The sequence below is a fragment of the Marmota marmota genome, unplaced genomic scaffold, assembly GCF_001458135.2.
Source record: "Marmota marmota marmota unplaced genomic scaffold, marMar, whole genome shotgun sequence".
Taxonomy (NCBI): domain Eukaryota; kingdom Metazoa; phylum Chordata; class Mammalia; order Rodentia; family Sciuridae; genus Marmota; species Marmota marmota.
Genome location: NW_026000242.1, coordinates 21,186,482 through 21,198,121, shown reverse-complemented (window position 1 = coordinate 21,198,121; position 11,640 = coordinate 21,186,482). Strand labels below are relative to the sequence as shown.

General features: G+C 36.4%; 1 protein-coding gene across 5 annotated transcripts in view; it reads right to left on the bottom strand.

Moving 5' to 3' along the window:
* Trpc6 (transient receptor potential cation channel subfamily C member 6) overlaps positions 1 to 11,640 on the bottom strand; it is a 174,243-nt gene that overhangs the window by 42,131 nt on the left and 120,472 nt on the right. For all 5 annotated transcript variants that reach the window (XM_048795993.1, XM_048795994.1, XM_048795990.1 and 2 more), the window contains exon 2: positions 3,860 to 4,634. In XM_048795993.1, the coding sequence (XP_048651950.1) occupies positions 3,860 to 4,634 (775 nt within the window). The remainder of the gene's footprint in view (positions 1 to 3,859; positions 4,635 to 11,640) is intronic.

Here is an 11,640-nt window from a genome sequence, read left to right as displayed (position 1 = left end):
GGGTGGGAGGAGGGGGGGACCTGAAAACAGGACCTGACTAGAAGATATGAGCAACATATTGGCAATGTATCCATGTTTGTTTCTTGGTAACAAAATTAGGAATGATTTTTCAAACTTTCTTTATTTTTATAATATTGTTTTCTAACATGACTATATATATATAGTTTCAAAATAAGAAAAACATTGTTTTTGAAGAATAAAAGCTGCAGACCTCACAGGAAAGCTCACCTCCGAGACATTAACTTCTGTAGACTTGCCAGCCCTGTGACAGGAGCCATGGGTAGTGGGAGAATGTGGGCTTCTCTAAGAGTTAACACAAAGCAATGGCAGCTCACACCCATTTGAGACTGTTTTTACCTCGCTGCCCAAATGTGTTAAAGAATAGAATATTTGTTTTAATGATTGATGGCTGGCAAGAAAGAAACATACTGGTTTTTGATTTGCATTTGTAAAAGGCTGCTTTATTTTTTTTATTTTTATTTTTTGGGGGAAGTTTTGGGGGGTCCTCATGCTAGGAAAAGTGTGGGCTCCAAAGGCAACATAAAAACTGCATTATGCTGCTGAAGGTGCCTGAGCTAGGGCAAAGTGTGATGTGCCTAATGTCACGATGGGATTGAAGGTTATTCAGGATCATTCTGGAACATAATGTGATGGGGTTGCGTCATGAAACTCCTTTCACACATATATCAGACAGAACCTGTTGGTTGGCTAAACTCAGTTTTCTATCTTTTTGTGCATTGTCAGTTGTTATTAGGAACATGCTGTGTAGCAGAGCAATGTTGGCCTTACACTGAAGGATCTAAGCATAGAAATGAAGAAAGTCCTACGTTTGATTAAGCCTTCTCATTTTCTAGTCACTGTGCCTCAAATGATCCTTCCCCTGTTATTCATGTACTTAATCATTCCTAATAATACTCCTCTGGAAGACCTTTCCCTAGCTCTCTGACCCAAATAGTACCTTTGTCCTTTTTCCTATTTTATTTATTTTCATAGCACTTACTCCCTGACACTGCATTACATCTGTTTCCATTTTACTGTCTGATTCTTCTACATAGTAACAGGAGATGTGTCTTTTTGGTATATTCCATATATAAAAGGCCCATCACCATTGGCCCTTAACATTATAAGAGATGAATCAACATTAGTATTAGTGAATGGATGACTAAATTATAATCACAGGCAATGAAGTGCCTCAAGGATATAAGCACAACTTAAGGCATCTGTTAAGCATGACACAGCCCTCAAGGGATCAGTGACTGCAGGGATGTTGCCTTGACAGGGTTAGAATTTTTTTTTTCATTTTAAAAAATATTTTATTGATTTTATTTTTTTTTAAATACAAGCCAGCAGTGGAATGCATTACAATTCTTATTACACATATAGAGCACATTTTTTCATATCTCCGTATATAAAGTATGTTCACACCAATTTATGCCTTTATACATGTACTTTTTTGCATTATAATTCTTTTTTTTTTTGCATTAAGCAATTTCTTTATTTTATTTTTTTTTTTAATTTTTTATTGTTGGTTGTTCAAAACATCACAAATTTCTTGATATATCATATGATATATCAAGGCTGTTTTATTTAAAGAGGAAGGAAGGAAGGAAGGAAGGAAGGAAGGAAGGAAGGAAGGGACAGACAGACGAACTTGCTTTCCTTCTTTGTGTATTATAAGGACCCTTAAGTCGGGTTCCTAAGTTGAAAAAACTGGTGCTTGCCAAGTACTAGGAATACTTTTAAAAATACTCTAAAAACTACTGCCCTCTTTAAACAATAAACTAACTTAATTTTTGAAAATGACTTTTAAAGACATTAGGAATAACAACTAAAAAGATTTATGTTTTCAGAATTATCTCTTCTTCTGCCTTAACACTCACTGAAGTAGAGTGTAAGACCTCTAAACAACTGCTAAAAGACAGTGAAACTAACAGAGCAAGGTGGAGTGGAGGAAAAGTGCCTCAGCATACATACATCATACTTAAAAGAGCAGGAAAAAAAGTGTGATGAGTCAGTGATACAGTGAACAGATCTCCTAATACTCATAATCCTGTGGAGACCTCCACATTCTGCAAGGCATTTAGGGACCGCAGGGAGTTCACATTCTGGTTGTGATTCTTCCCACTTTTGAGCCTAGCCTGCCCTTCACTCCACGGGGTCACGTATAATATTAGTGACTCCACACAGATCTTTTCTCTCCCATTAGATTGTAAACTAATTGAGGGCAGGATTGCTGACTGAATTGTCTATGTGTGTTTTACATCTCCATCCTCATGTAAAACAGAGATTGAAAAGATGTAGGCAAGTGAATGAATGAACCAGTAAAGGATATGACAGTCTTCAGTGGCTGAGAAGTATATAAACAAAGATACAATAAAAGAAATAGAGATGTTGGAACCTAAGCAGTAGAATCACATACAAACTAAATATAAATTTTAAAAGTAATTTACATTCATCAGATTTCAAAGAAACTACATTAATTTGAATCTGCAGTTCTTTGAATCACTGAGTCCTAGGAGTTTAATGAAAAGTACAAAAAAAAATTGTACTTTTCCAAAGAAGGGAAAAGATCCATTCTCTTGTCCTACACTCTTAGGTGCCAGATAGCTAGAGGAAAAACACCTGCCTTCATCCTGGAAGTCAAGCACATTCTAAGTGTTTCTATAGCCATTCACATTTTCCCCTCCTTCCTGGAGAGATAGGACCTAGATAGATGGACAAATGTCATCCCATGAGCAATGTGAAACCATTTTTCAGTGGCATCAAGAAGCTTCTCAAGAGAGCCTGGGCTTCAGTCTCCCAAGGTACAGAGTACAGAAACAAGTTTTTTTCACAACATATAGCATAGAAAGAAAAAAAGATCATTATTTACTGTGTAAAACACTATAACTGATCCATCAGAGCTGATTCCAAGCTGCATATAGCTTAGTAAGGCAGAATACACATCTTAAACAATGGCAATGCATGATAGAATAGGAACACTGTAAGATAGGTCAGATAACCCACAGAGGGAGTTTAGAAGTGTGCCAGGGGATTCTTTGGAGGTACGAATCTAAGCTTTAATCCTTTCCAAATACAGCACAGAGCACATGAACAATGGCAGTATCTGATACCATTTCTCCCTCCAGATGCCTTCTATTAAGAGATTGTTTAAAATTCTCTTGCCTGCTTTATTCAAATCTACAAGTATTTTTTCTTCTGTTTTTGCCATTACCCTAACCTAAAATATCTTTTCCCTCATTCTCTGCCTTCCAAAATCTATTCATTCTGCCATATACAGGTGAAATTCCATCTTGTATGTAAATTTGCTGCAACCTGGTAGGAACTAAGTATTGCTTTCTCAGAACCTCTATGCACGTTGCTTACAGCTCTGCCTAGCAGCTGCATTTTTCTTCACATTTGTGCATGTACACATTATCTTTCAAGTCCAAGTGTGACTTCTTTAAGCAGATTCATTTATTTTCACTGTGCTCTGAACATAAAAACAGTGCTTCAAAGGAGAAAGAACCTGAGTCTTATAGTGTAGTACACCTGTATTCTGATCCCAGCTCTGTCATTTACAACTTGTTAAGCCTAGGCCTTACTTTTCTATGCCTCTATTTCTCCATCTGGAAAGGAACCAATAATATCTTCTCCAGGCTGTGATAATGTTTAGACATGAAAAATGTAAGATGTCTAGTAGATTTAATCATTATTAAAGGATAGCAATCCTAACTTTTACTATAATAATTATAAGGAGTTTGTTGAATAAAAATATAAAATTACCTAGTATTTACAGTAACTAGCACATCATGGAAGCTTATAAATACATCTTGACTTCAACTTAAAGAGGATGAAGTCCCTGGTGCTAAAGACCTACCTTGAACTCTTTCTCAATGTTGGCCAGCACTGCCAGCTCATTGCTAAGTTCTAAAGCCGTCATCACTGGATCTTCACTAGACAATGACAGGTAAGCTGGACTTGCCAGGCCTTTATAGGCATTAATCCTAGATCTGGAGTGGCTAAAGGAGTCATGCTTTTGTTTCTGGTTGCATTCGCTGCACTTGCAGAAATAATCATGAGGCCGTTCAATCCGAGCACCCTTCCGCAGGAGAGTGTGCACAATTTCATATTCCTGGCAGTGAGCAGCCAGAATGATTGGAGTCACGTCATGGGAGAACCGTGTCCCATCTTCATCATAGGCATAAAAATCATCTTGCTGCAGTTCAGACTGGCTAGGGCTTGTGGCTAACCTCTTGCCTTCAGCAAAAGCCGGATGACTGAGAATTGCCTCCACAATCCGAACATAACCTTTACTAATAGCTAGAAGCAAAGCATCCCCAACCCGAGAGAGGTTTTCTTTCTTGAGAAGCAGCTCTGTAATTTCCAGGTGCTCATTGGCCACTGCCAATTGCAGGGCATTCTGGCCCATGTAATCTACACAGTTAACATTGAGGGAGACACATTCTTCTAACATCTTCCGCACCACTGGAATGTTGCCATATTCAGCTGCATCTAAAAAGCGTTCCTCCTCGATAGATAGGCTTGTTGAGCGGTCATTAAACATGTATGCTGGTCCTCGATTAGCTAACCTTCTCCCCTTTTCACGAAGAACCGTCTGCCGCCGGTGAGTCAGTCTATTGTCAGTGCCCCGGCTGCAATAAACGAGAAAGATTGTGAACAAATCATATTAAGAGCATTTTAGTGTGCCAAATGACGTGCCAGTCATCTAATGCAATCCTCAATATATTAGATGTTATCTCATCATCTCTAGACTTACTATATTATAAAATGAAGATGCATTTATTTGTTAATGGATTCCAAGAACTTTTTAAAAAACACCAAGCTCTTTACAGATTTTAACATTTCAATCTGGGGTGGAGACTGGAAACTGCCATCATTTTTCCATATCATTCATATAGAGATTAATATGTGTTTCTCAATCACAGGTGGTAAAGTCTTAGGAAATAACTCTTTTACCCATAATCAGTCACCAATGTGAGAGAGTGAGAAACAACCTTTAAAAAGTAAAGGTAATAATGTAAATTTGTTCAAATCAAATATGAAAAATAATGATTTTCTATTTCTCAGATGATTTTATTTTTTTCTTTCAGAGTTCTGTTTCTGAAACTCTTTTTATTTTAATGGTGAGCATTCCAAAGTTGTTCTTTAATTTTCTCATCTTTTCTCTCCTATTCTAATGATTTACCTTTTTTTTGCATTCTATTGTGGGAGATTTCTTCAACTTTATCCTCTAATATACCTAAAGAAATTTTTCTGCTGTTTTATTTTTAATTTTCAAAAACATCTTCTTTTTCTTTAAATTTTTATTTTTGTAACACTTCTCTGTTACCAAAAGTACAATCCATTTTCTTATCTCTGAGGTCATGGTCAAAACTGTCTAAGCAGGACACATTTCAGAGAAGTTACTCCTAAGTTGCTTTTTTATATTTGTTTACTTTGGTCTCTGTATTTTACATCAGACTTTTCCCACAAATTGCTGCTGATCCTTAATAGACACCTTCCAATGCAATTTCTAAGAGTGCAGTTTTCCCTTAGGAGAGCTAGGCTGAACCTAATGTTGGTTTTGGCAAGAGGTGATCCTGAGTTGGAGGGGAGTTTCTAGAAGAGCAGCATTATTTCTGAGTTAACAGGACAGATGAGGCAGAAAAGACACAAGGTTAGTTACATGAGCAGCCACTTGTCACCATCCCTGCTGAAATTCTTAGCCCTCTTTCCTTCTCTGTCACTTTTCTGGCTTCTGATGGCATCTTTAGCCTTCCACTTTCTCTCTTCTGCATTTATTATTTTATATAGTTTCTGCTGCAGAAAAGAGAAAGTTCAAAGGTTAGGAGAAGAAAAAGTGTCAGGTGAACATGGACAGTGCTTTAAAAAAGAAAAAAAATATATAAATAAAACTAAGGAAAAAATGAGCCAGGATCAGGGGATTCATAAGAATAGAGTGATGTACTGGGAGTGCAAACTTTCAAGGAAAGTTCTCAAGTAGCTAGAAGACAGAACCAAAGACGTGACAGAAAATAGTTCCAAGTACCAAGAGATCAAGGACCAAGCCTCTCTTTTGTTCATTTTGTCTGTTAAAATTGGAGATAAAATATTCTAACCTATCTCAAATAATTATTTTCAGAGTCAACTGGAGTTATGAATGTGGAAAGTCCTTAAACTCAGATTGTATTGATTTTTATGGCCACAGAAAAATGTATTTTTGAGAGAGATGCCTGGACTTTTCATTACTTATCTGTTTTTGATCAGAAGACCTATGAAAAAGTCAAGAACTGTGATGGAAATTGGTGTAAGTGACCTTTGTCTCTTTAAAGAAATAAAAAATATTATCAGTAACTTTACTTGTATCTCAATTCCTTTTTTAAATTCTGGTTTCCAAAGGTTTGTTTGTTCATGTGATACATCTAAATTTACACTGAACTAGAATAAGCTGGAGTTGCGACATCTCTAATTCTAAAATTTTGAAATAATGCTTTTTTATTCTAATTATCACTTATTTGAGGGCAGGGGGCAAATTCTATCTTCACAAGCTACTATTCCTGAGAGCATGTCCTCTTTTCTTCTACACGATTACGGTTTCCATTCTTATTGTGTTCATGCCATAACTACCATCCTCTTAAAGGAACAGCAAAGACATTTCCATAGAAAGGGAGAATTATCTTCAGTCTTAAAACATCTCCTGTTTTGGTCATTGTGCCACAAATATTAATAAAATGGAATAACATAAATTTCATATATATTTTTATTAAAAGGGATGGATTATCATTGTTTCTTTAACATTCTCTCAATAGAAAATCCAGATACAGAATGTTTACATAAACATTTCTATTGCTTTGGAAAGATTTTTTTTTAAATGCATGCACAATGAAGTCAGTACCTATTGCATGGAGTAGAGAGATAACATGGAGCCGCTTGTATGTTAAGAGAATAATATGCCTTTTCTGCTGCTCTCCTGCTATTTCTTAACTGCAGTGTAGGGAAGCAACTAAAGACTTTTTTGTTTTGTTTTGTTGTTACAAGTGGTGTGAGAAAAAACGTCAGTACCATCTCCGGCTTTTAAATGCAAAAGCAAAATATGTAAAACAACTTCCTAAATAACAAACATTTGAAACCTTTCAAGAAAGATAATAAATATTAGTAGACTATATCACCTCTGTGAAAATTGATTTTATATAGCTATATTTTAGAATTATGCATTAATAGACAATCTATAAAAAAATAGAACAACTCAGTCCACAGTACTATAGCAACAAAACAGATATTTCATTTCAGCTAAAGAACAATTTTTCCAAGTCAGTTCTTCTCTTTAAAAAAAAAATTAAGAAATTTCCTTTATGTATTCAGCTATTTTTAGCATGGTTAAATGTTTAAAAGCCTACATTTTCCTGTTTGAAGTTTTCAATTTGTTTATCACAATATGTAAATACCAGTTCTAGGAAAATGTGTAATTAGGCACTGCCCTGTGACACTCAAATATTGATTAGGTGATGAAAATCAAGCCTTTACCTACCTCATTTCCCTGATTGTTTTTGCAGGAAAAAATATCGGCTGTTGCCCCAGATAGTGAGGGATGGAATAATCTATCTCTATCGAAAATGCCAGCCACACAAATTAGCTTCTGAGTAGATTGGACTGTGAGCTTGAGTCCAGAGCATGTGGAGTAATTTTCTCTACTTCCTGTTCAAATATGATGCACTTTTATCAAATGGAATTGCTGTTGTTCAAACTAACCTCCACTATTAAGACCCAGCTTAGGCGGGAGGGAGATAGGAAGGTGCAAATCTTTAAGGTGAAAATAGAAATAAAATTGGAGAAAAAAAAATGAAAAAAAAAGACCTAGCTTAACTTTTAATTTTTGTTTAAAAATCCTTGCAAATATTCTAATTAAAGCATGTTTCTGCTGAGGCAGAAGTATTAAAAATATAAATGGCATATAACTAAAATAACCATTCTAGGAAACATAAAAGACACAAGAATAGATTTTGTGGATTCATCCTAGGAAAGCAGAAATTAAGGAAATCCCCAAATCTTTATTTTATTACATGCACAATTATCCATGGGAAGAATTTGACTTGAATATTTAGAGTTCAAAAATTATACAACTAGCAAGTTTGCAGACTACTTTAGCAGGGTGAATGAGAAAAGTACCTTTAATCTTATAACAGTAAACCTGTTTTTAACCTGTCAACTTACTCTCTTACCATAAATCCCAATCCTTTCTCTGGAATTGAGAAAGCAGTAGACAATTAAAGTGGTTTTCCTTAGTCCCATGAAAACAAAAAGTATTTTGCTGTATTCACAGAGAATTTACCACTCAGAGTGGCACATGGCAAGCACTTAGTACCTAACTGTCATAAACATGAATGGCTTCTGTGGAAGGAATAAAGTTCACAGTCTTTTCATTCCCTATTAACCTGACCTCAAATCATTACAATGTACAACCCTACACAAAAAAGAAACAAAACATAAAGGTTGAATCATAGTGTGTCCTGGTAGATTATACGTAATATTTTGTATTCAGAAACATAAACAGAAAGCTCAGTAGGGAACACAGAAAGTTGAAAAGCATTATTTTTTTTAATGTCATCCATGGAGATTTTCTTATCCTTAAAAGCAGAATTAATATTCTCCCCACTGCCTAGATTTCTGCTTGTCCTTGACATTGCACATAGAGCATGACCACCCATCTTCACAATACACTACCAAATCCCTTTAACTTCCAGATAGTTTTCTAGATAGCAAAGTCTTCATTCTGACTTGATTAGGTTCAATTTTTCCCATGAATTCCTCTCATGTCATCACATCCCAACTTTCTGTTTGATCAGTCACGCTACATCACAGGCTGCCTCCCTATTCCACGGGCTAAATGATAAGAGCCTGAGCTATTTGCTGCTTTCCGTGGGAGCTAGCAAAAGTGTGACTGAAAAATATCTTGTGCATGTTACAAATTTTGGTTGTTTGTTTTGATCATTAATTGACATCTTGTTTGTATAAAACAAAAGCTAAACTGTGAGAGAATGAGAACCTGAGTAAATAATGGCACAGTTATAGAAACTTGGCTTTTTATAAAACAACTATGTCTGAAATGTCATACTTCCTTTTTAGCCTCCAATTTGTGTTTTAATTTATTTCATGTGTCATGTCTTTCTTCTTTAAAATGCTCCTCAGTAGAGTTATGGGCACAGGCATTTATTTTGATCTATTTTGATGGAGTACTCTTGGGAATATTAAAAAGTTTATGTGTAATACAAGCAAAATGTATTGCAATTATCTCATCAAAGGAAGAAGTTTAAACCTTTGCTTCTTTTATCAACAACTGTCATAGTCCTGTGTATTTTGCAATAATATTTTCCTATTCCACAAATAACCTCTGTATGAGACAGACTCTGGGCAGGAAAAAAGAGATCACACATAAATTAGATTATGTGGCATTTATTGAAGGAAACGAGTGTATGTGGGCAGGAACTGGGGAAATCCAACATGGTGCCCATGTCTAGGATAATATAGGTTTAGGCCTGAAGGGACATAAAGAAGGAGCAGTTATCAAAAGTTAAGCAAGGTCACTGTAAGCAAGGGCTACTTGACAGAGGCTCTGGCCTTTGACAGAGGATAAGAGACCACCCTCAAGGAGAAAGCTAGGGCTACTGATCTCATTCTCCTACCTCTTGATATCTCATAGGTGCCTCCTAAGGGCTAAATCCAGCTCAAAGTCTGGGGACAAATGAACACATTGATGCCATCCACAGAGGTGTACAGTGACGCTGTCCCTACCAGGCAGAGGACAGTGTGCAAAAAGTGTGGAGAGAGGAGCAGGAAGGCCAAGCTCACACCACACAGCACAGCTGTGCAAGTGAATTTGACTTTGCGATAAAAACTCCTTCAGAAATCACTGATGGAAACACTTGCACAAAGAAAATGGTAAGTGCATTTGTATTATGAGTCACTGATGTCTCATCAGTTCTCACCTTTCTGAGCTTATTTTTTTCCTCTTTTATAAGCTATCTGTCAGAAAAGACACCCACATTCAAGTTCAGGCAGTCCATTATCTTAAAAATGAGCCTGTGAGTAAGATACATCCATTGGAATTTTAAGTTGATGCTCATGTGAAGTTTATGAACAACAACTCAGATTTTTCAGGTGAGAAGAAGGCTAATCTAATTTTGGTTGTTTGTTTTGATCTTTAATTGACATCTTGTTTGTATAAAACATATACATTTGAAAAGGTTGTGAAGAGACTAATCTAAAGTTGTTGATTCCCACAGATAACAATGCTGCGTAAGAATAGACATCACTAATAGGGCTGGAATATGCTATCAATCTCCACGAGGGCTAGATCCAAACAGTCTATATGAGCCTGCCACTTGTAACAGAGCACAGGCAGAGAAAGAGAAGGTTGGACCAAGCAATGCATGGTTTTTATTTATTGTTACAAAATTGCAGAATGCCTTTCATTGCAATGGGGTATGATTTTATCATACTTACCAAACTCATCCATTTCTCAATCCATGCATTCAACAGTTCAAATGTTCACTATTATCTTTATCAACATGTTTCAGGTACTGTGCTAGGCACACGGGGAAAGCAAGGCATGACAGGGAATGGTAGTAAATAGTGAATGTTATCAAAGGGAAATTAATGCTATATAAATGAATAGCAAGCAGATTTCAACCCAGTCTGGAGACAAGGAAAGTATTCAGAGAAAATGTCACTTTGTCTAAGGATGCGGGAGGGTTTGCGAAGAGACAAGATGAAAAGTAGACCTCCAGGCACAGAAAACCATGCTTGCATAAGTCAGTAGTCCCTTATACTGGAATGTGCAAGAGTTGCCCCTTCCCCAGGAGAATTTCTGGTTCCTGGCTCAGTTTAACTGAAGGCCTGAGACTCAGATTGATGTTCATAGTTGAACATTCAGAACTTTTACTTTAGGGTAGAAAAATGAAGATTGAAGTAATTTCCTAAGAGATCGGGATTTCAACTTAGGAGATCTGTGTTTCAGAACTCAGTTACTGGGTTACCAGCCTAAGGGTTTTGTTTTGTTTTGTTTTTCTGAGGCATTCGGGGCTTCTAGAATTCAAAGTCCTGAGTTCAGAATACTTAAGGAGAATTTTAAGGGAACTGAGAACTGAGTCCTTAGAGATCTGGACTGGAGGCAATTTTGGGGAAACCTCTCAAAATATTTGGAAGAACACAGCTTTGAAGAAAGACAGACCATGTTAGGAATCCTGATCTTGGAGTTTACTATCTGTGTTTTCTCTCTGAGTCTCAGATTTCTTAGTGGTAAAACTGGGAGGAGGGTGTTAAACCAACTTTTTAGATTAACTATAATTGGTGATTTGTGGAATTCAGCTTAAAATAATTCTATGCCTCATCTATTATCAATTTCAAATCCTCCTTAATCAAGACCTGCAAGACCCTGACAGCAGGCAAATGATATGAACAGACATTCCTCAAAGAAAACATACCAAATGGCCAGAAGGTTTAGAAAAAAAATTTCAACATCACTAACATCAGAGAAATTCAAATCAAAATCACAATGAGATATCACCTCACCCCAGTTAGAATGGTAATTATCAAAAAGATAAATGATGGCTGGGGTTATGGCTCAGTGGTAGAGCGCTTGCCTAGCACTTGCGAGGCCCT